This window comes from Syngnathus acus, chromosome 8, assembly GCF_901709675.1.
Source record: "Syngnathus acus chromosome 8, fSynAcu1.2, whole genome shotgun sequence".
In the NCBI taxonomy this organism is placed as follows: Eukaryota; Metazoa; Chordata; class Actinopteri; order Syngnathiformes; family Syngnathidae; genus Syngnathus; species Syngnathus acus.
The window spans coordinates 7,915,779-7,940,069 of NC_051093.1; the positions used below are offsets into that span (position 1 = coordinate 7,915,779).

Below are 24,291 nucleotides of genomic sequence, written 5' to 3' on the forward strand. Positions count from 1 at the left end.
CATATTGCCCCACTTTTCCTTGCAAAAGCATTTCAACCCTATTAGATTGTGAATAATTGCTGTTTCCCATCCCTCTTTAGGACACTCCACAGTTGTGCCATTTGAATTCAGGTCAGGGCTATCGCAGGCCGCTCAGGCTTCCAAATTCCTCTACTTGAAAAAAAAAGACCTTCTTTTCACGTCTGCTCTAGGTCAGTCTGTTCCTGAAAAACAAAACTGCTCTTCATGCTTTGAAAGATGAAGCCCATTCCAAATATGTACGACAGATAGGCTTTATTGAGAACAAAATGAAAATCACACAACACCAATTAAGGGAATTTTTACTTAAAAAAAACCTCTACATCTAATGGAGTTTCATACTGTAATCAGAATAGAAACATTTACAGGACATTGAGGACCAAGCTACCAGAATATTAATATCTCGGCCTCTCTGTGGATTTAGCCTATAATTGCTCAGCAGATTTGAAATATGATTATTAAACCTTCCTCCTGATATGAATGATATCTTTCCACTGTTATTCTCATATCACACCCTTTCTATCCCAGTCACTTAGATTCATTAAACCCTTACTTGCTGTGAACTTTTTCTCTTTGAAATATTTCATGTCAAACACACGGCATAATATGGCCTCACAACAAGTTTGGTTCAGAACTTCTGACTACAGCACATTAGTGTGAGAGGAGTGTGGTCCAAACTCCACTTTGATACAAGTTGTATAGTAACAGCTAGACAATTATTTCTAATATTTTGACTCATTTTTATTTTCTACAGGCCACTTCCACTTCCCTCTCCGTCGTCCACTATGACGGAACGTTTGCGCAGGACAGAATTCCCCTTCCTGCCGCTCCTCGTCTGCGGGGGCAGCTTGGTCTGGCAGGGAGACATATACGGAGGCAGCCCGGTTTTGGTGGTATCAAGCTCTTCCGGGTCATCCTGGTGGGCCCGGAGGGCCGAGATCACATCCTTGTCGGAAGGACTGAGGGTCAGGCAGCCACACGGGCGACCGCTGCCGGGGTTGCCGTTCACGCCGGCATCTGCGACCCCTTCAGATGAATCTTCAACCGTCATGAAGGCATCCCCCCACAGGCTCTCGCACAGATCTCGGCCATGTTGATACATCTGAGCAGGAAAATACAAAAAAGAAAAAGGGGGCAGTACTATGGAAATTGACTTTGACAAGAGGATAAAATAAATTAGAATATTATTTTAATCATAAAAATAAAAACTGTGTCTCCAGTATATTATTTTCCATCTCTTGCCAAATTCCTAATCTGTGTTTCCCCTACAGCACAATAACACCTCGACGTCTGCTTCCCCTCATCTGTTTAGGGATTAAGACTGAGGTGCACGAGGTGTTCAGAAGGTGAAAAGCTATAATATATTCATCATGTTTAAAGGACAAAAAGAATGTCAACTCGTTGACTGTCTAACATGCCTGACACACATGCGCACAAACAGTGAGTCCTTCCCCAGGCTCACATCTTTTGCTGCCAAAGCTTATTCAGTGCAAGCAGAAATTTCCCGAGGCTTTACCCTGTCCTTGACATCTTCTGCTTGGGCAGCAACTGTTTATTTATTTATTTATTTATTTATTTATTTATTTAGTTGAGGCTTACACAGAGAGCTAAGCCATTGTTGCATTACCTGGTACAGTAGTTTGAACTGTCTATTAGAGTCCCACTTACATTTTGGAGTGTGTTTTACAATTATGTTTTATTCTAACAATAGACACAACCATCAAAATATTTTGCCATTAGTCATATATACAACATACACCAACTGTTCAACATTGCCATTACTGCCATATACGAAAACACACATGAACACACACACTCTTGATTACCTGCTGATACTGAACACAGGTTCCAGTGCAGTTGTGCCCTCTGGGGTCTGTGGCCCAATTACGAGCACATGTCAGGTCTGTTTTGCACGCATCAAACCTGCAGAAAAAAAAGGGCATGCAATAATTCTCACACCAGCGCTATGACACTATCGATATATATGGCTGTCTCACCAATCCCGGCAGAAGCTGTGGCAGAGAGGCACGGCCTGGATGTAAGTGCGGCGATGGGGATGAGGCCAGCGAGCAGCATCCGGCGAGCAGCGGTAGAAACATGACACACGCTTCAGGTAGCCTTCACACCTAAGCCCAACGATGGAAACAGTCATTACGCAAGTTATGTCGTTTGCTTGCATATGTCGGAGTCTTACGCAGGACTCAGCGGCCCACACTTGTCCCAGGGTTCATTCTGATTGCTGGCAGAGGGAGAATGGGAGAAATCCTGAATGTCTTCCTGTGTGCAGCAACTATCTGTCAGAGAAAAAAACAGCCATCTGTCAGTCAAGGTGCCTGTGGAGTCTCACTTGCAGTTTTTAATGAGGCAACTCACTGTCTGCATAGAGCGTGCAGTCCTTCAGGTGAGGTTCTGGGCTGGGTGCGGCCTTATGTTTGCCATCTTGAAGACACGTCCCCTCTGAGCTGATTCCGACAATCAGCACAGTTGTCCAATATGCGCATATCAACAGAAGAGCGCGCATGAGGATGATCATGTCTATGATCACAAAGAATTCAATAAATTGGAGAGTAGAGTTTTTTAGCTCCTCTAGCTTTTTTTTTTTTTTTTTTCATATGGTCACTGCAATTCGGATTTTATTTTTTCTCTATTGAAACAATTGTCTCATTAATTTGCGTACAATTTGTCCCTTCTAGTAAGAGTGGCTGAGACGTCCAGCCGGCTGTGCGCTCTGCGTGTGGTGACCTAGTAGCAGGGTGAGCCTAATTAGGTGGGACTGAGACACCGCGATCAGATGGATGACATGCGTAGTTGTGTAATCTGACAAGCTGCTGCTCCTGTGTGTAGGCTTCCGAACACGAATTTAAAAAAAAAAAATCAGCGGGTAGCATGGCCTCAGGAAAGGTCAGAGATAGACATTTAAAAAGATGAACGTGTGCTCATTTTGTGTGTTCCAGGCTGGAAGAATTTAAAAAAACATAATAGCTATATATATATGAAATTATTTGGGAAAGTTCTTTTTTTGCCTCTAGTGACGTTGTATTGGTTGACAACAACAACAACAAAATCCATAATAATAATAATGGTGATAATTAATGCCACGTTGGCTTTAATTTTTAAAAAAAATCACACACTTTTTAACACAAAAATAGAGATAAACTTTGTTAGTCATTTGCTGAAAATTTAAAATCACTTTACCCGTAATACACGATATGCATATTCCCATAGCAACAAACAGAACAGCACTTTTTTTCCCCCTCTTTTAAAATATCAACGGATGCACAATATTGTTGTTGTGAGAGCAACAAGTATTTCTTAACATCAATTATTATTCATAAAAAAGACTTGGATAAATTTACCTGCTTTTTTTCAGAATATATGTTCCACTGGATTAGATCCCAAGTTTATCCTCTCGACCAAACGTTTTTTTTTGTTTGTTTGTTTTCTGAAGATGCTCCTGCTTCTTGCCCTCGTGCTGGCTGCGTACTGCTCGTTAATGGCTTATATGAAGAACATTTCTCATCCATTCGGCAACCTACTCGCCCCCACCATCCTGTTCTGCTCTCTCTCTCTCTCTCTCTCTCTCTCTCTCTCTCTCTCTCTCTCTCCCCCACCCCAAGTAGCTCCCTGTTAATCTCCCAATGAAGACGTTTAACGAAATCCCCCCCGTTGACATTCTTATTTCAGCACCACTCCAACCCAAATCCCATCAGGATCATTCGCAAGTGGTGCTGAGTCACACTGGTCTTCCAATCTTTCCTATCCACATGCACATACATAAACACCGAGGTCACGGCTTTTCCCACAGGACAAGGTTAGAGCAGGTGAGATTTAACGTACTGTTAAACTGAGGGCACAAATCTCCGTCGAACTAAACAAAGTGACCTCGCCGCCAGGATGCAAAAGCCTTCCGGTTAGCATCAGAGTTCACTTAAACCTATTGCACAGGATGGATTTATTTTTACCACGTGAGCCCCAATACGTGCTTCATGATGCACATAGGTGAGCAAGAAATCTTGCCGACAATGGTCTAAAGGTCCCACTTATGCTTTCCATTTTGAGAGACTGCAAATGTGGATTTTTTTTGTGTGTGTTTTCCATGACTTGTTTGTATTCATGTGGGTTTTAATCTCACCTCCACTTGGCCCCGGTGTGCCATGGTAATCCCTGTCCCTGGTGCAGTTCTCTCTTCCTAAAGCTTTTGGCCACAGAAGAGCAGATGGAAAGCGTCTTGTGGCCTACATACGGCATCCTAAAACCAAAGATTGGGAAACAGGAGATGTGATTTGGACCTGATTGATGAACGTGAAAAAAAACAGCAGCGATGAGACGAGTTCATCTAGAAGCCATGAAATGACCACAGTATTTTCATAAATATTTTTTTTTAGAAATAAAGAGAGATTATATTTCACCAAATTGGGAATATACAATAAATAATAGATAGTCTATCATTTCAAATAAAAATGTGTGCGTTAATAATGATTTTTTTTTCTATTTTAATTCATTTTAAATTTCAGTTTCTTTTTTTTTTAAATAATTGTGCTATTACTCAAAAGTTACCTGACTGGAAACAAATTTCCATAGGGTCAAATGCAGTGAAGAGACCTTTGTATGCCAAGAATTTTAGACATACAGAAAAAAATATTTTAGCAGATTTCTTTCGCATTTCCCGGCATTTTAAAACGCAGCTGACGACAGAGGAGTGTGAAATGTTTGTAAAACATAGTCTGAAAATGATCAACACTATCCCATTAAATCCTAATGAGATTAGACAACATAATGGTCTCAGGGGAGAAGTGCTTTAACACTTCATCTCATAGATTTCAGAGGAAGAGCAGAATCAGAAAGACGGGATCACTTTGACCCTGCAGACTGTTTTATAACGACACAGGGTCAGCATTATTTCTGCGGGTGAGAGCAGAGGAGCGCGGGGGGGGGCAGACAAACAGTTCACCATCTGGTAATTAGAGTAGAAATAACGATATCCTTTGTGCAAGAGCTATTCAGGGAACCGAGAGAGAGAGGACAAAGCGGGCCGTCATTGCTCAATATGTGCCCTCGCTGTCGTTCTCATTTAACAGAGTCGGATCACGGTCTGTCTTGGAGCCTCCGGCTGGCCCTCAGCTGGCAAACACTGCCAGCCATCTTTGTTGACTCACTAAATAACAGACATTCATATCCAACATTTGGAATGTCTCTGATGTGCTCCACTGACCTATTCTCCACAATGGCATTTATCTGGAATTAAAAAAAGATGGAAATGGAGGACACATCTGGCAGTCGATGACATTTATGAAGTAGAATGAGAAACACAGCGTACCTTAATGAACTTTTTTTTTTCCAGCCATGATAAAATGCACTTAGAGGTACATTTACCCTTAGGTTAAGATTTAACATGCACTTAAAATATTAAAATATCACTGAATAGCATTAAAGGATAAAGACATTACCGTGGATGAAAACAAAGTTGTTCAAGTTCTCCCCCAAGTGGTTAATCTGTGCCATTACATAAATAATAATAATAATTATTATTATTATTACTATTACTATTAATAATAATAATAGCATATTTTTAAAATACTCATGCAGCACCTCCTCAGTGTTTTATAACCCAAAATATCATGGTACTTATGTTGGCTAACTGCTGTTCCACAATTGGCCTGTTGGTGGTGCCAAGGTGCAGGAAAGCGTCCTCAGAGGACAGAGCATAGCCACCTTCACATTGCCATAGGAGGTCCAGAGTTTAATTCCCTCATGTTGATGAGCAAGAGGAACTTGGACGAAGTCTATACTGACCAGTGAAAAGTCCTGGGATGCTGAAATTGGAATGTAAACAAACAACTGTCATTTTTCCTTTGATAAGTAACCTCACAATGACTAGGTACAATTCCTAAATAAGCATAATATATTTCTGTATTTGGTAATGATGTTTTTCTCATTTGCATTTAATTGCAATCATGCATGTATTTAGTATCCTATCGTCCAATAGAAAGTCAATAAAATTCCGCGACTTATTTCAAGCTCTATTGGAAAAAGATATCACTTGACAAGCACCCAGACAGATTCATATCATTGTTTTGATGGAAGATGGAAGGCGAAAGGACATTTTGATTGAAGTCAAGATGCATTGATCCCATCCCTCGGCTTTTGAAATGACATTTTAGAAGAGGTCAGTGCAGGTAATATGCTCACAACACAAAGCCACAGCTGTTAGCCATTTTAGTGATGTTGTTGTGTACTCTTCTCGTTCATTGTAAGAGGCTTACTTGTGTGTAGCAAGGTCTTTTCATCTACCGGTTGGTTCTTGCCAAGTCTGCTTTGAGGCTGCATCCAATTACCATTCATACGAAAGACTAAAACACTAGTACACACACATACACACAAAAGCCCCAGGCTCCCAAGCGCTTCTTCGCTCGGAACATTTTTTTGGCCTTTGTTCTCTGTGTCTCTTTTATTGACTATTTTCTCCCCCTGCAGCTTTAGCATAGAGGGGGGAAAATGAATAATACAACAAAAGCTTTTTGTCTCCTCTCAGTTGTGTATCAATCTGTTCCTTCACAAATCGACGGATCCCATTCATAGGCGGCAACAAAATACCTTTATGCATAAAATGGCCTGCTTTGAAACACTTTTATTGTACACAATAGGTGTTTTTAAAATGTGTTTAAAAGATACAGTACAATACAATATCAAATTATGTGCATTATAAATCATCAAGTTGCAGATCCGCTATTTCTTTTTTTGGGTCAAGCGTTCTAATGTGACCTTTGACCTCAGATGTCCAGGGGTTTTTCACCATTTGTTTGCATTTATCTTTTTGTGCATTGGTCGGAGTGTATAACAATCCTCTTATGGTGTCCCTTCTCTATGGAGGCAGGCAAGCAGGATGTCATCCAGCACTGAAGAGGATTTAAGGAGGAAGCCTGCGGGCTGTCAGCGGGAGAGGCTGATTCTAAAAGAGACGATGTGGAAATCAGGATTAATTGTTGGCTGTATGCTGTCCTACTCTCAGACACAGGGAGCCAACTCCAAATGATGACTGTCTCGATATGTAATACGCAAATATTTTTATCGAACGACACTGTGTTATTTTTTGATAACCTGCAGTACCACAATTCTGTTGTAATACAATCACCGACCACAAGGAGGTCATAGAGGCTTAGCAATTAATGGATGGATTTTGACTGGCTTTGTTTGTTGTAGCAACATTTAAAAAAAAAAAAGGATATCAACAAAGCTGGGCAGTTGTCATGACTCCCCAAACTCAAAAAGATTACCCCGTCATTATGTAAGCGGATATGACAGCGCCCGCCATCATCTCTTCTGTGTCCAAAAGCTGCTTAGTGCAAGCAATTCATTTCACAACAATTAAAATGAGGCCACTGTGAAACTCAATTAATTGCTTCCCTTTGGGCACAACGTCCACCTGCACTTGGCTTTTTACGCTTCTGGTGCTGTAGCACTAATCTGTTGCCTCATTTCTCCGCTATGTGTCCTCTGGAGTGTTGGCTAAGAAGGGCTTTTGTTCAGGCTTTGATGGAGCAGAGAGGTAACAAGGTTTAGTGTAGCTGCGAGCGAGGTTGATGGTGCTGTGAAGGTGTGCGTGTTGGGGTTTGCACAGCTTGCCTCCAGGCCACAAAACAAAGCCCCGATGTCAACACAGAGACAGTCTGGCTTCTTCACTGCCAAGCAGATGGCCTTCATAGCGTCATTTAATCTGACGCACAACAGCCTGCTTACTGGATCGTTTTCCTGGCGACATCCTTGCCTACATTCTGTCACTAATTCTGTTAAATTGATTTGACTAAGAGTCAAATCATCCACTTCATGCAACTTTACATTGGAGCAAAACTTTTTTTTTTTTAAACTTGACCACATCTTTTGTATTTGATATTGTCATGCATAATGACAGTGCGATATCGCAATGAACTAAACATTAAGCTACCATAAAGACATTTAAAAAGACTCTGGAGGTCAAACTGTTCATTTGCCTTATGGAAGGGGCCTGCTGATAATATCATGTGTGAAAGACCTACCCAAGCCATTATGTAACAACAATGACCTCCATCTGGAATATAGAAAAAATACTGGACCATCTTATGACACCTGTGATGTTTTAGCTATTTAGATTGAGTTTTTCTACTGTCTTGTTTTGATGTGTTTCATGCTCCCTGTTTGCCCGTTGTGTTTCCCATCCATCTCTCCAACCTCGTGTCACTATCTATGGTGCTGAATGTCGCTTCTTGAACCAGTTCACACCGAACCTGCTATGGACTCAACCAAAACGGGCACTTGTGATGACGCATCACGGCGCACGTTGCGTGAAGCTCCAATGATGTGAGGAGAGCGTGAGTCGTTAGCGCGGAGGAGGAGGGATGAAGAAGAGGAGGAGGGGCGAGAGGGAATCCCAGAAAGGAGTCACAAAATATCGCGTTGCCGCTGCTGCTTTAAGCTTTCCCAGTTTTATTGCAAGTGAAGATGGACGACTGAAGAGGAAACAGTGTTTTATCGAGAAGATTTGTCTTACCAGGTCGCTCTGGTAGGCGACTCTCGGCTGCCCTTCTGCAAGACGTCAAATAGGCATTTGGCCCAGCTGGGCTTTCGAAGTCGCAGTTCTCGCGTGGAAAGAAGCTCGCGTTTCCTCTTGGTACTGTTGTGACACAGCAGGACTAGACAGGACCAGGCTCGTGCTCCTAAATTGGAGTCCCGACTCCCTTAAGAAACGCAGCAAACCTCTGGCGTGGTGTCAAGGATACTCGGCTGTCAACAGTGAGGTTCTGCTTTTTTTTTTTTTAGTGACGTCGATTCCGAGCAGACACAATGGGGCCGCTTGACATTTGTGTCATTACGTGCTCCTCCTCGACGTGACACCGGACCCCTCAGCTCAGGACTCTGTTGCAGTGCAGCTCGGAAGGAATCTGAAGTCCAAACGCAGATCAGAAAAGAGCTGATTATTTGATTATCATATTGCACTTGTTAAAGCCATGGATGACTCGGGCATAATACGACGCCGGAGGCTGCAGGTGAGCTCATGCTTGACATCGCCTATGTGACGTGATCGTCGATTTTTATTGCGTGTATCGTCTCATCCTCATACTACTTCGCAGATTTTGTTTTTAAATGATGCATGGTACTGTTGTTTCCGTGTTGTGCACGAGTAACTCAACTTTTGTCTCATTCAACAATGAATTGGATAATTGTTTAAAAGCAAAACTACAGAAAACATAATATAGTACTATAATTGCATAATCAATGCATTTTGCATATATACACAGATAACAATAAATGAGTAAATAAATTGATAAAGGTCTATCATCTGACAATATCAAACAAGAAACATTGATATATTATGTATTATTGTGTACAATAACAATGAGTTAAACATATTAAAAGCAACAGGAAAATCCTCAAATTCTATTATCCAAATAGTAAAATTTAACATTGGCAGGACTTGGAAGCTGCACAGCTGGGGCATTTTATAAAAAAAATTTTTTTTTAATAATTCAGCAAAAAGTTACATTTATATTACTACTCTGCTGTACTATTAGAATTCTCTCTTTCCTGATGGTCCCAAAAGTGTGTTTTCTCAAGCCCATCATTGTTCTCATCTTCTAGTAGGATCACGGCTATAATGAGAAGCTCTTAAGTAGGCCAAACAATGTGTTTGACAAAATGTTTCAAATGAATCCCACCCCATGCGTGCTGACGCAAACCACTGTGCTCATCCGATATGAAGCTTCCTGCTTAATCATGGATGGGTCATACACCCCACCCCCACCCACCCCCAAATCTCTGCATGATTCAGTCAAGTGTACTGAGCAGAGATGAGCAGCCTGCCGGGCGGAGCGCAGCCTCTTATGCGCATGTGTGTGTCTCTCTTTGCATTTATTTCCATTTATTCATTCCGTTCGCGATGTGCCAACCACAAATTGCTCGCAAAGGATTGGAATTTGTACTTTCAAACTGGTTAGTTGCAAATTGACCCCTATTATGAGAGGATGGAGAAAGGTATCAAGGAAGGATTACTAGTGAAGTGTGCGGATGGTTTCATGTCTCATTATCTCCACCACTAAGCTCCTGGCTGTGCTGCCATGATGTATAATAAGCTGCAGGGAAATTTATCATCATAGTGTCAGGCTCACCAAAGCCATTGCTAGGTGAGACAATAATTGTCTGGCAAATTTCTTCACATTATAAGACAATATGTATATGTTGACATTTAGCTCTTCTGTCTGCCTGTGTGTGCATATAATGTGAAAATGTCGGATTGGCTGGCCTTGTCATTCCCTTGGGTCTCATCAAGCCAACTGTTTTGCTCTTGCTTTCACATCCACATGATTCTTTGTGCACCATATGGTGACACATCCCACTCCCCTGCAGTTAGAGGGCCGAGGTCACATGAAATGATTCCATAAAATTTTACGGAGGGTTGTCACATGGATAAATGAAGAAATCATTGTGTTGTAAGAGCTGGATTTGGAAAATTAATTTATCCAAAAATGCTCATGAACTGGATTTCAATGTATTATACAAGTGAGTATAATGTGAACATACAGTAGAGCGAGTAATTCATTTTTAAGACCCAGGCCTGGCCGCTTTAATCCTTTTAGTTTGCCTTCTAAATTATAAACTGGAGTGCTGATGTCGAGACCTTGGCAACAGTTTTCTGATCTTAGCCATGCCACAATGTTTATCTTGCAAATTTCTGTAGATAATTAATAGATTTTGGGGGCGGGGTCACTGGTCAGTGAATTTAAATAAACAAATCTCAAATTGGAGCAATGTCTATATAAATAATGTGTTTATTTCCTGCATATATTTTGTGCTGTTTATGGAGAATTCACAAAAGTATTCCCAAATATTATTCGCCTATGTTTAACAATGTTTGCCAGGCCACAATATTAAGGGAAAAAAAAAAGATAGCAGCTGGCATTCTAATGTGCAAGTGATGGAGAATTAATGTTGTTGAATTTTTAGTAGTCTAATTAAGGCCATGTTTGCATAAAGATTTGATTTTTGCGCATAGTCTGTGGCCTTGTTGGCCTCACTCCATGCTTTTGGCTTAATTCTCAAATTATATTTGCAGATTTCTGCCTAATTATCTAATAAACTCATCTTTTAATTTCATTTCCATCACAGACATTCAGTGGCTTAGTCAATTTAATTGTTGAGTCGCAACAACATGAACAAAAGGGAATGACGTGGACAGTCATGCTGATTTTTCCTTGCTTTGATATTTCTTGGAAAATGATTATGCCAATTTGTGAGTACAGTGTGACACAATCATAACTCTGCCTTGTCTAGCTGTGGCTTGTTTATTTCTCCTGCCCAAAAGCCGGCGTACAGAGGCAACCACAACATTCAATAAATGCGGGTTGACCTACATTTCCACTCAAGTTTGTCAAGTGGAAAACCACAGCCTTTAGACAGCTGCACTTTGTTTAATGTGCCAACTTATGATTGCCTGAAGAGCCAAAAGTCCCTCGGACGGACGGCGAGCAGATGTTTAAAGGTTTACACAAAAGCAGCTAAAATAGCCTGAGTATAGTCTTTTACAATATTGTTTAGTTAAGAAAAAAAAAACATTTTCTCCTACTCTAGGGTTGATGTGCTAGCTCGGACTTTACCTGCATAGATACTTTTTCTTTTTCTGTACCTGATCTCTTTTTGTGTGTATTTTTCTGTTTCTTCCAGAAGGATTTGCCACTGCCTCGCAAAAGCAGCAGGTGAGTTTTATCTTCACTTCTCCTTTTTCTTTTGTCCTTGCTCCCTCCATCTTTTCTTTTGTCCCTGAAGAGTGTTCCTTTAAGAACGCTCAGTGGTGTGTGTGTGTGTGTGTGTGTGTGGTTTGGAATGTTGTGCGTGTGTGAAGTAAGGTGGAGTGATGTCTGTCAGAGCCTGGCAGCTGTCCGTGGTGCTGAAATCAAATACTGCCTATTTTGCTTGTCTTTACTGTTCTTCAGTTATTTAGTTTGGTTCAAAATAATTACACAAATGGAATTTCCAGTTTAAAATAAAATCTTTCATGCTTGAGGGTGTTTTTTTGCTTCCCGGCTGCCATTTTTCTTTTCAATACTCGAGCCGTCCTTCATTTCAATGCAGGCCGGGCGTTCGTACCCAATCCCATCTCCTCTTGTAGGATATGACCAGCCACCATACATTATAGATAAGTTCATTGACTTCACATTCTCTACCTCCTCCATCCATTCATAGGCAAACACAGCAGACACATTCTGAGAATACATAACGTGCATTCTCACCAGCTTTTGCCCTTCTGCAGAAATCTTGAAGTCTATTCAACATGTTATGTAACACTCCACATGACCTTGGATCTCCATTTGCTGTCATCATCATTCATTCATTCATCGTTTAGTAAAAAGCTTTTAACTCATCTTCATGTGCACCCAAGTGAAAGCCGATGGAAAGAAATGTCATCATAAATATAACAACCATACCATGGAAAAATGACCCACAATCCCTTGTTGACTCTTGTTTTCCTGCACTGCCACACACACACACACACACACCATTGTACTTTGAAATCAGCTTGGAGCTCTGTGGGGCATTGAGAGACCTGCTGGGTTCTGACAGCTCGCGTCACAATCTACTGCACTCAACATGTTGAATAAGGAATAAGTGGCAAAGACAGCAAGCTGATGGTGCTCTACCCGGCGAGGTTGGAGAGGAACCTGCGTCACTGTTCCATCAACACTGACCTTTTATGGCACCCTTTTAAAGTAGGGTTAAAAGGCATAATTAAGTGGCCACTTGAATCAACAGCATTATGTGTTGGGAAGTGGGTGCTACAGTGAAAAAAAAAAGGATATTGGTTTTTTCTTGTGTGTGCTGACATTCATTAGAGTCACACAATTGTGTGCTTCAGTGATAGCAAATCTTGAGCAGAGAGCTAATTATCTGAATATTATTATCCATCCATCTCGCCATTTTTTTTTTATATCGCTTATCCTCATTCGGGTCGTGGGCGTGTTGGAGAATAACCCAGCGGACTTTGCTGGATTGGATCCAGCCAATCCCAGTGAATATGATTAAATGTCGTGAAAAGAGTCAACAGTTCAACAACGCTGCTCTCGTATATAATCAACTTCTCACTGGCTATAAGACATCAAGACACGTGTGCAACCTCCAACATGCAAATGTAGAAGCATGACGAAAGTACAGGGTGGAAAAAAAAATGGGAGGTTATGCAAGAGGTGAAGGATGGAAAGGCTGAGATAGAGCGAAGGGCCCTTGGGTGATATCTGTGTCCGCTCTCCCATTAGGGCTCAGCTCGTGTACAAGACACGCATACTAGCTTTTACTGTCTTGCTCTTTCATCCTTTATTTACTCCTGTTACTTACTTTTGGTCTCTTGAGTGCTTTATTTGTTGTTGTTCATTTACATTCACTCGCAGCACAGCCAGAAGCAAATAGATCCAGTTGTAATAATGCCCCCACCTTGATTTTATCTAGTGGATTGAAGATGAGCTAAACTTTTAATGTGAGTCAATAGTTTGTACACTCGATACCTGAAGTATGACACAAATATATTTACATACTGTATATGCATATATATGAATTCCAAATTGTGGCGGGGTGGTGCCCGGGGTATTTATCGGTTCCTGCTCAGGCAGTGTCAGGTGCGGTGGCCAAGTGGTAAGGCGTCGGTCTCGTAAACCGAAGATCATGGGTTCAACCCCCGTCCGTACCTTACATTCGTGTTCAACGAAGTCCAAATTATTGTCGCTGCATACAGAGAATGACAGCTTGGCTTTGTGAGCATTTTTTCCAATTTATCGGTTCCTATTTATCGGTTCCTGCTCAGGTAGTGTCAGGTGCGGTGGCCAAGTGGTAAGGCGTCGGTCTCGTAAACCGAAGATCATGGGTTCAACCCCCGTCCGTACCTTACATTCGTGTTCAACGAAGTCCCAATTATTGTCGCTGCATACAGAGAATGACAGCTTGGCTTTTTGTGAGCATTTTTTCCTATTTATCGGTTCCTATTTATCGGTTCCTGCTCAGGTAGCGTCAGGTGCGGTGGCCAAGTGGTAAGGCGTCGGTCTCGTAAATCGAAGATCATGGGTTCAACCCCCATCCGTACCTTACATTTGTGTTCAACTAAGTCCGAATTATTGTTGCTGCATACAGAGAATGACAGCTTGGCTTTTATTGTGCATTTTAATGACAATATCTTATTGGCTTTTAATGACATTATACGCCACACAATACCGATGGTGTGTTTGTGCAGTGTGAATTAACTATGAGAAAAATCTAGGTCATGTTTACCTTGCACCTATGAGGATGATGAGCACCACTGGGAGTGCCCTGAGCTGCCGCTGATTATTTTCCTTGTTTTACATCAAATTGCCCTCGACGCCTTTTTATGAATTGGTCAGATGCATCATGCAGCGGTCAGATCAGAATTAGGACTTTCTTTTTCTCCATCATGCATCTTGCGTGACTGCCTGTGTTCTCCAGGCTCAATTCACTGAGTGCCTCGCTTTCTCCTGCCCTCACTTGATCTTGAACAACCACAAAAGTACTCTGAGCATCACTTTGAAATCCACTTTGTAAACAGTTTGTGTTGCTCTATGAACTTGCCTGAGGTAAATACAGTAGATGCTAGTTAGTGTCCATCCATCTTGAGGGCATGGGAGATATTGCTGTGTAAATGTTAGAACATAATGTCTTTGACCCAGTTCACAAAATGCCATATATGCATTAACAGTATCGGCATTCACGATCAATATCCATGAGGGTGGTTTATTCTCAGTAGACTTGATCGATCAGGATATTCTTGGTTGGGTAAAGCGATGAGAGGCCTCAAGGTAAAATTTTCCAATGGAAAAAAATATATATATTTTTTATGTACTGTATATATTTGTGTTTTTATTTCTAGTTGTCGAACAAGCAACAGAAAAAGCCTCATCTTGACCACCACCTCCCCCACTCTGCCTCGGCCACACTCCCCTCTCCCTCTCCCCGGACACCTCGGTAAGTACAGTAGTGCCATTACGCCACACTTCAACAACAATTATTATTACAGTATATTTTGGAGGCGGGTCTAAAATCCAACAAACACTACAAGGTGTATCATTTTTCATTTAATTTTCACTAGTGTTTATTGTTTTGTGCTAAAAAGACAATCAGGCTCCTTCCGAGATCATTTGGCTTTACTCACAGGAAATGGAGCTTGATTGTAGCTCATTTGACTTTTTGCGTCTTGTATTTCAGGAAGCAGTCCACTGGACAGCCCGCGAAACTTCTCTCCAAGCACCCCTGCGCACTTCTCCTTCGCCTCCTCCAGAAGGTCACTATGCATAGCGAACGTGTTTTTCTGTTGTGCTATGATCTGTGGCAACAACAAGTGCACACCAGATGATGATCCAGGAGGTGTTATTGTTGTGTGAGGTCTTACACATGCTGGGAAGCAGGCAGGCAGCCTCTCGCTGTATTCACACTTTCTGGCAGCCCAACAGGCTGACTCATGAGCGCCTGGGCCAAGTCATTACATTCACAGCTACTCTCTGTTTATTGACTCCCTATTCTGCTGGTGGACAGGTGGGTTTTTTTTTTTTACACGTGTTGAGGTTTTGGACTATTTCAGAGCTGGTGTGCAAATACTATATACTGACAAGGGGAATGAAGAAACATGTCAGTAAGATGTTTTGTATTTTTTTTCAACAGGGCTGATGGACGACGTTGGTCTTTAGCATCTTTGCCCTCATCTGGTTATGGCACCAATACCCCCAGCTCAACAGTAAGTAACTGACTGAAAAAAAAGCATCATCATCCATTTTATTTAATGATGACGACAATGACGGTGGAACAAGTGGGACGTGATAAGGGTGGCGTAGAGGACTCCCCCACTGCTCAACACATATAATAAGATCCGATGTGGAATATTTGCCCTTCACAAAGAGTTAAATATCTTTCGAACAAATGTTCTGCTACTAGCTTTAAAACATAGAGAAAAACTTGTAGCTACTCCCACGACGCTAAGCAGGAAACGACATAGAGAAAATAATTGGATGTGATAATACCAGGAAGTCAATCTGTTAGCAAGTTTAAAGGGCCAAAGTGTCATTGTGTCAGTCTTTTGTGTTGCTTGTACTTTTTTTTTCATTATCACCTCAAATTTTTTTTTCTCCTTCCTGTTTAACATTGGCCTCCCCTTCCTGTCCCCATCCCCATGTGCTTCCTGTTCCTGCTCCGCCCTCTGCTCTCCTCTCCTCCCATGTCACGTAATTCTCTAGTCGTCCAGCTCCTCTCACGAGCGGCTGCACCAGCTGCCGTTCCAGCCCACCATGGATGAGCTCCACTTCTTATCCAAGCATTTTGGCAGCTCGGAGAGCATCACAGATGATGATGGCGGACGCTCTTCTCCACACATGCGACCACGCTCTCGCAGTCTCAGGTCAGCAGCGTCATCACCGCAGCGCAAAAGTTTAATAAATAAGCCCTTTGAGATTTTCATCTTTCTGTATTATGACTCCTTCCAGCCCAGGACGTTCCTCTTCCTGCTATGATAACGAGATAGTCATGATGAACCACGTGTACAAAGAACGCTTTCCAAAGGTGAGAAGTAAATGTCAAATAACACTTGAGCGCCACAGACACACGTGAAAGTTAAAACGCGAGAACGTACAAAAGGAAGTGAAAGTAAAAATACAGGAAGACAAAAGCAACTTTTATTGTGAGGTCAACCTTAATTTATTTATTAATTAACAATCATGGTATGTCCCAATCACACTGCTCAACAGTTCATGAAGCTTTTTTTTTCACATCGTTTTGTAGATATTTCCAATTTTTCTTTTTAAGTTTGACCTGCAAAATCTTAAGCAATACAGATTTTATTATTGTTTCTGAAAATAAATCACCTGTTGCTGAAGCTAACAATTCATAAATATTATTAAAAATATGACAGAAAAATTGACTTGCATCTAACACCAGTGTTATTTCATCCATTTAATGAACATCTCCTCTATGATTAAGATTCAATTTGAATCTGCATGTCTTGTTCACAGTTCGCTCTAGCGCAACCACTGTCACATTCTTCACCTCATTAGATTGTAATGTCTCGAGAGCCTCGAGTCGGTACCGAAAGGAAACTAACTTAAAGCTTCATGAAATGCAATTGTAGTTAATGTTTCGAGACAAATCAATTTAAATTGACATTGTATGGCGGAAAAGTCTCAAAATCTTTTTCCGCTAGGCTACAGCGCAGATGGAAGGGAAGCTTGCAGAGTTTATCCACGCTTACGCTCCTGAAAATGTTCTCCCATTGGCCGATGGAGTCCTCAGCTTCATCCACCACCAGATCATTGAGCTCTCTCGGGATTGCCTCACCAAATCCTGCGAGGGACTCATCACATCTGTCTACTTTTTCGAGCTGCAGGAAAACCTGGAGAAGCTCCTCAATGATGTAGGTGGAAGTAAATAACAACACAGGATTTATTTATTGATGTGCAATAAAAAATCCACTTGCATTGCTGTTTCTTGAATCGTTCTCCCTTTTTTGAAATGGCAGGCCTTTGAACGTTCAGAGAGCTCCGAGGTGGCGTTTGTCACAGAGTTGGTGAAAAAGCTTCTCATCATCATATCCCGACCTGCCAGGCTCTTGGAGTGCCTGGTAAGTCGACTCTTCACTCATACATTTTGTTTTTATTTTACACAACTTCAATGGAATTGAGGTACAATGAGGTTGTAAAAAAATATATAAAAATGGACGTTATGGATGTTATTTTTTTTACTACCCCACAGTTCAATTGCTTTCGTGTGACTCTTAATGTCTTTATATAAATATATATAAATAAACATTAGCACTCATACTTATTTATCCACCCAATATTAAGCATAATAATTTATGCTTAAGGTCCTGGAAGCAGAAAATCCAAACATTTAACATCGATCTGGTGTGAAAAAAACGACAACCATCTGTTTGTCAGGATGGTATTTGCATTTAGATTGAAATTTGCCCTGGCAGAGTGTGACTAATACTTGGCAGCGGTCCAATGCTGCTGGCAGTCAGGCAGACCATGACAATGATGCCATTTAGAGTTGGAAGATGCCTTTCGGAGTGTGTCTGGGGATTTTAGTGCGACATCTATCAATCCCCCGCACCTCTGCCAATCACACGCTGATGCGGTTTTTGATTGACAGGTGACACATGCAGGGAAATGATTCACCTCTCCACCTTAGCCTCACATTTTCTAAATGTCGCTGCTTTTGAATTATATGATATATTTTGGGGATTGTTTACAACTAGCAGCAGTTTATGTTATCTCCAGCATGACCAACATTACAATACAGTTGTGTAGGAGGCCTAAGTGTTCCTAAAAAATTGACAGCAATTTTATTCATCCATGTTAAATTGCACCATCCAGGAATTCAACCCAGAGGAGTTCTATCATCTGCTGGAAGCGGCGGAGGATGTTGCCAAGGAGGGTCACCTGATGAAAACTGACATCCCTCGTTATATTGTCAGTCAGTTGGGACTCACCAGGGACCCGATCGAAGGTGAGGGGGGCAAGGCAGAAACTACACTTACGCCAAAAGTATTGGGTCACCAAGCTTGTAGGACATGGCAATAAACATCACGTCAACAATTCATAAAAAAAAAAAAAAGATTAAATAAATAAATACATTCTTTTACAAATAATTTTAAAGCATTGCCCTGTGTGGCCCAATACTTTTGTGAATATGCGTAGAAAGCAGCATGCCTTCCATATTTAATCAACAACTAATTCTGATTTATGTTCTTCATCAGAGATGGTAAACCTTGATAGTTATGACAGCGAAGGACCTCTAACACCTGAAACAGATGACTCAACAGAGGTGAGTTGTATTATTTTACTGTATTGCTATCGTCCATATACATCTACCATTAACTTCTAAATTCACTTGTTTTGTCCATACCTTGCAACGTCATGATTAAGAATGATCCATTCGTATTTGAATAGCTGTGTTGCTAGGCAGATATTGACTCAATACTCTGTTATCCAAAGGGTAAGATTAGAGCAATGAAACCACCAGGTGAAGCAGACTTCCAGACCATCAAGCTCATTAGTCATGGAGCATATGGGTAAGTAGAGTAGATGATGATGATGAACCACTATAGGCAAGTAATGCCTAGCAATCGACAATAACTCATGAATGTTTTTGTTTTTTGATCAGTGCTGTGTATCTGGTCCGACACCTGGAGACACGCCAGCGTTTTGCAATGAAGAAAATTAACAAGCAGAACCTGATCCTAAGGAACCAGATCCAACAGGCCTTCGTGGAGAGAGACATCCTCACATTTGCCGAGAACCCCTTTGTGGTCTCCATGTTTTGTTCCTTTGAGACCCGTCGGCACCTCTGCATGGTCATGGAGTACGTCGAAGGTGAGGAACATTTTGGGTGGGAAAATATTGGTAACAAACTCAAGTTGTGAATTCACTATCAGGAGGAGACTGTGCAACTCTGCTGAAGAACATCGGGGCCCTGCCGGTGGAAATGGCTCGGATGTACTTTGCCGAAACCGTCCTTGCGCTTGAATACTTACACAACTATGGTATTGTCCACCGTGACCTCAAGCCTGACAAGTAAGATCTTTTTTTTCTAATGTATGCAAAAATATACAATATAAAAAAGATATGGAGCAGTGTTGAAAAATCACTTATCATTGCATCCATTTGCTCAGCCTTCTAATAACATCAATGGGCCACATCAAGCTTACCGACTTTGGCCTGTCTAAAATGGGTCTAATGAGTCTGACCACCAACCTGTACGAAGGACACATCGAAAAGGACACTCGGGAGTTTTTAGATAAACAGGTAGGAGAGTGCACGGAAATATTACACAGCCTTTTTGTTTTGCTCCAGTCCAACTCATGAAGTAAAATATTGTTTTGCCTGGAGGTGTGTGGAACTCCAGAGTATATCGCTCCTGAGGTAATTCTTCGTCAAGGTTACGGAAAACCCGTGGACTGGTGGGCCATGGGGATCATCTTGTATGAGTTCTTAGTGGGGTGTGTGGCTTTTTTTGGAGACACTCCAGAGGAGCTGTTTGGACAAGTTATAACAGGTGAGAGCAGCATCAAAAGCAGCATTTTAAATCCAACTTCTTATCATTCCGCTTATTTCATGTGATTTATTTTACAGATGACATCGTATGGCCTGAAGGAGATGAGGCACTTCCTGTTGATGCCCAACATCTCATCTCTTCTCTATTACAGACAAATCCACTTGTTCGACTAGGAACAGGTCTGTAAGTTAGTTTGACATTCTTGTACGCTTTTATACTGCCTTCGATAGAAAAAAAAGGAAATTAAGAATTTCATCTAAAATGTTTTTACTAATAATAATAATGAAGAAAAAGTATGTGACATTGAATCTATTTTGCTTATTCATGACACAATTAAATAATAAGTAAAAATAATAAATAAATAAATACATATTTATTGCTTGTCCTTTGACAATGAAACGCATACTTTAACTTACTATTATTTTTTTATTCAATATTTTATAAATGCAAGGTTACTAATTAATAGGTGTCTGAAGTTTCTTGATTCCATTTTCTTTTGCATCTTTTCTTGATTTCTGGCATTCTCTTTCTCCATGTTCGCCCACCCCAATCTTTGCCCAATAGGGGGCGCTTTTGAAGTGAAGCAGCACCCCTTCTTCACAGAGGTGAACTGGAACAGCTTGCTGAGACAAAAGGCCGAGTTCATCCCTCACCTGGAGTCGGAGGAGGATACCAGTTATTTTGACAGTACGATCTAAAATTAGCACACCGACTTTATTTTCGGTCTGGCTAATTATCATTTTTTATTCTCCCCGCATTAGCACGGTCTGAGCGCTACCATCACGTGCATTCATACGATGAGGATGATACCAATGATGATGAGCCTGTGGAGTTACATCGTTTTTCTTCATGTTCGCCCCGCTTTAGTAAGGTCAGATCTGCTTCGAAGCCATTTCTTACTATGACTGATGATTTTTCAAACCATTGTTCAGCTCTTTGCAAAAGCACCTCATAGCTGTAATATTTTTCTTGCAGGTGTACAGCAGTATGGAACATCTGTCCCAGTTGGAGCATAAAACCCCAAGTGTAACTTTACGGGAGCACAAAGTTCCAAGAGAGGACCGAATGGCTAAGAGAGAAAGCCTGGGTAGTTTTACGTTCAGGGACAAGAGCTGGAGGACTGGATCACCTGAGATGTGAGTGACAAATAAGAAAAATAATCTTTTCCTGTGATGCTTTTAGAATTGCTTTCTGATTTTATTTGTGACTAACTTATAGGAAACGTTTGTCCTGCTCTGAGTCTTCCTTCATTGAGAGCGATTACAGTCCTCCATCAGGAGCCCGAAGGCGCTTCTCTGCCCTCATGGATACCCACCGCTTGGCCTCACCTCTCGAGGTCGATTCCGAACAATCCCAATCTAGGAGCCAGCCTCAAGTGAAGATCAGGGGCACTTCTCTGGAAGGAGCCATGGGTGCCATCTCCTCGCAAAGTGATCTGAAGACATTCCTTAAAGAAAGTAATGGGGTCACAGCTGGAGGTCAGAAAAGCACCAGTAGATCACAATTAAAGTGGAATCTTGAAATGTTTACACTTGTTTTGTTTAGCAGCTGCTGTTCTGGGGATTCCAGAGCCCCAAGGAGCCAGGGGGGCCACCACGGATTTGGTGCTGCGGCGAGTCCGGCACCAGCAGCTCTCAGCGGAAGGAGAAAAACGCAACTCGCGACCAGGAAATAAAGTGATCAAATCTGCATCTGCCACTGCTTTATCCGTCATCATTCCTGCAGGTAAGACATCATTTTATATATTGGATTAATTAATATGAATTAATTAATAAAAGAAAAAAAATATATTATTATATATAAATAATTAATTTAAAAAATAAATAATAATAATAAATTCTCCTCCCCTCAGTGGAGCAACATGGAGCGTCCCCCCTAGCGAGCCCAATGTCTCCTCGCTCCCTCTCGTCCAACCCCTCCTCTCGGGACTCCTCGCCCAGTCGAGACTACTGTCCAGTGGTAAACGTCCTCCACTCCCCGATCACCATCCATCGCTCCGGGAAGAAGTACGGCTTCACTCTCCGAGCAATTCGAGTCTACATAGGAGACAGTGATGTCTACAGCGTCCACCATATGGTCTGGGTGAGTGAGCACCACGTGGGGCCAGGTCAAGCTTTGAAGAAAATAGTCCATCCATAATGATGTCGGGCCTACTTTTGCACCACGAGAAAACTATTTATTTTTTATATCAGCATGTGGAGGATGGCGGTCCCGCCCAAGAAGCTGGACTTAGTGCTGGTGATCTTATCACTCACGTAAATGGAGAGTCAGTTCACGGTCTGGTCCATACAGAGGTGGTGGAGCTCATCCTGAAGGTGAGATGGAGTTATCTATCGACACCAGTCCAATAAATAAATCCTAAATTAACACGAGTGATATTTAATCTTCAGAGTGGAAACAAGGTGACCGTTACGACCACGCCCTTTGAGAACACATCTATAAAAGTTGGACCTGCACGCAAGACCAGCTATAAATGCAAAATGGCACGACGCAGCAAAAGGCCAGGAGCCAAAGAGGGGCAAGAGTGAGTTCATGCAACTTGCAATAATAAACACTTTTTTTTAGCTTATCTGCAGTCAAATCAATTTAATCCATTTGGTTATGTTACAGTAAGAAGCGTAGCTCCTTGTTCAGAAAAAATCACCAAGCAATCCAATTTGCTCCACACGAGTCGGAGCCTCTCATCTTTGAATCGCTCGCTATCATCTGGAGACAGTCTACCCGGATCTCCCACCCACAGCTTCTGTGCCCGCTCACCCACTCAGAGTTATCGATCCACTTTGGAATCTCCACACATGGGTTAGTACGGATAATCATGAGCGCTTGCTCATCTTTCTCTTTGCATGCAAACAATTATGATATAATATATATTATTATATTATGATAATGTCTCTCAGGGGTCTGCAAAATAAAAATAAAAAAATAATTTAAAAAATATATATAAATTTTACTAAATTATATTTAGAAAATAATAAATTAATAATTATAAATTAGATTATCCATTAGATTATATCAAATTAAATTATATATAATTTTGCTAGACAATTTTGCAAATATGTGAATCTGCTCTTTTCAAATGTCTGCAATTTTCAGGCAGTGTAAAAGAAATTTTGGCATAACAAAGTGATCCCTAAGATATGACTTTCCCTCCCTAGGCACGACCTCCCAAAGCAGCTCCCCAGCATCAAGCACCCCCAACTCCCCAGCCACATCACACCACATGAGGCCCAGCTCCCTTCATGGCTTATCGCCCAAACTTCACCGCCAGTACCGCTCTGCTCGCTGCAAATCGGCTGGCAACATCCCTTATCGCCTTTGGCCCACACCCCTCCCCTACCACATTCTTCTCCTCCGCCTCTCAGCGGCCACACGGTAGGCAGCTCCAACACCACGCAGATATTCCCCGTCAAGCTACACTCATCGCCTCCCGTCGCCCGTCCTCGTCCCAAAAAGGCAGCAGAGCCGCCCAGATCCCCCCTTCTGCAACGAGTGCAATCAGCAGAGAAGCTCGGAGGACCTGTTCTGCCTTCCTCCTCCTCCTCATCGTCGTCGCCTTCTCCTCTGACGGGAGGGGTGAGTCTGCGCAAGCATAGTCTGGAAGTCACACATGGGGACTACAGGAGAGAGTCCTTCCACTGCGAGCATAGCCTACAGAGTCTGCTTGAAATGGAGGGAGAGAATGGACCTGCTCCACCTTCTCCCTCCTCCTCTTCCTCCCCTTTCTCCCACCACTGGGAGGGGAAATCATTAGTTTGAAACCTGTTAGAAGGTTGGGAAGGCAGGAATCACCACTTAGCCGTGATACAATGTTAGCAGAAACGGAGAAAAACATTACTGGGTCCAAAACTGACACCAAAACGATAAAAAAGTGAATCCACCGCTGACCCAAATAAAACATTATCCACCTCTGTGGCTCCACAGAGTTCCGCTGTAATTCAGACCACATCTTCTCCAGCGGTAGCCCCGCCCACCAAGCCGAAACAGGGGCTCAAACCTCAAAATGCAATGACTAGTGAGGCGACTGTTTCCAAAAGCAAACCTTGTGAGAAAGTCTCCACTCCAGGGACAACTAAGTGCCTCCAACCGCAAGAGAGAAAAGCCAAGGATGCTCACATCGAAAGTGTCTCTTCAACTAAAGCTTTAGGGAATGCCGAAGACAAAGCCAACACACGCGGCAGGTGCCGACAAAAGCGCTGCCGCAAAGGATCGACT

The 24,291-nt window shown here is 41.9% G+C and overlaps 2 protein-coding genes and 3 non-coding genes across 5 annotated transcripts; 4 read left to right on the plus strand and 1 right to left on the minus strand.

The window, feature by feature from the left end:
* Positions 1-254: 254 nt before the first annotated feature.
* Positions 255-3,541, minus strand: rtbdn (retbindin). Its single transcript, XM_037257369.1, has 6 exons — positions 3,375-3,541; positions 2,392-2,553; positions 2,213-2,312; positions 2,016-2,144; positions 1,845-1,941; positions 255-1,120 (listed from the first exon to the last, which is right to left on the minus strand). The coding sequence occupies exons 2-6, from the start codon at positions 2,549-2,551 to the stop codon at positions 767-769; spliced, it is 840 nt and encodes a 279-aa protein (XP_037113264.1). The 5' UTR covers positions 2,552-2,553; positions 3,375-3,541; the 3' UTR covers positions 255-766.
* A 4,856-nt stretch (positions 3,542-8,397) lies between these two features.
* Positions 8,398-24,250, plus strand: LOC119125671 (microtubule-associated serine/threonine-protein kinase 1-like). Its single transcript, XM_037256410.1, is given in 30 exon segments — positions 8,398-9,038; positions 11,710-11,741; positions 14,912-15,006; positions 15,247-15,322; positions 15,700-15,772; positions 16,269-16,429; positions 16,515-16,590; positions 17,228-17,437; positions 17,543-17,644; positions 18,399-18,531; positions 18,782-18,849; positions 19,020-19,096; positions 19,189-19,397; positions 19,460-19,598; positions 19,697-19,829; positions 19,914-20,079; positions 20,157-20,258; positions 20,644-20,766; positions 20,841-20,950; positions 21,055-21,215; positions 21,298-21,557; positions 21,625-21,804; positions 21,932-22,161; positions 22,272-22,394; positions 22,470-22,603; positions 22,690-22,714; positions 22,716-22,878; positions 23,235-23,378; positions 23,381-23,803; positions 23,806-24,250. Coding segments are annotated over 30 exon segments (4,113 nt in total). The 5' UTR covers positions 8,398-8,999; the 3' UTR covers positions 23,952-24,250.
* trnat-cgu lies at positions 13,652-13,723 on the plus strand. Its single transcript has one exon. It is a non-coding gene; the product is annotated as a tRNA-Thr (tRNA).
* On the plus strand, positions 13,847-13,918 carry trnat-cgu. The gene has a single exon. It is a non-coding gene; the product is annotated as a tRNA-Thr (tRNA).
* Positions 14,044-14,115, plus strand: trnat-cgu. The gene has a single exon. It is a non-coding gene; the product is annotated as a tRNA-Thr (tRNA).
* Positions 24,251-24,291: the final 41 nt, after the last annotated feature.

What these genes read in the sequence shown, in the direction of transcription:
- rtbdn (XM_037257369.1), bottom strand. Translation starts at nt 2,551, where the DNA reads ATGATCATCCTCATGCGCGCTCTTCTGTTGATATGCGCATATTGGACA. An exon ending in CTGCACGCTCTATGCAGACA is followed by an intron (nt 2,313 to 2,391) that starts GTGAGTTGCCTC and finishes TTTCTCTGACAG; the next exon opens with ATAGTTGCTGCACACAGGAA. An exon ending in CACAGCTTCTGCCGGGATTG is followed by an intron (nt 1,942 to 2,015) that starts GTGAGACAGCCA and finishes TTTTTTCTGCAG; the next exon opens with GTTTGATGCGTGCAAAACAG.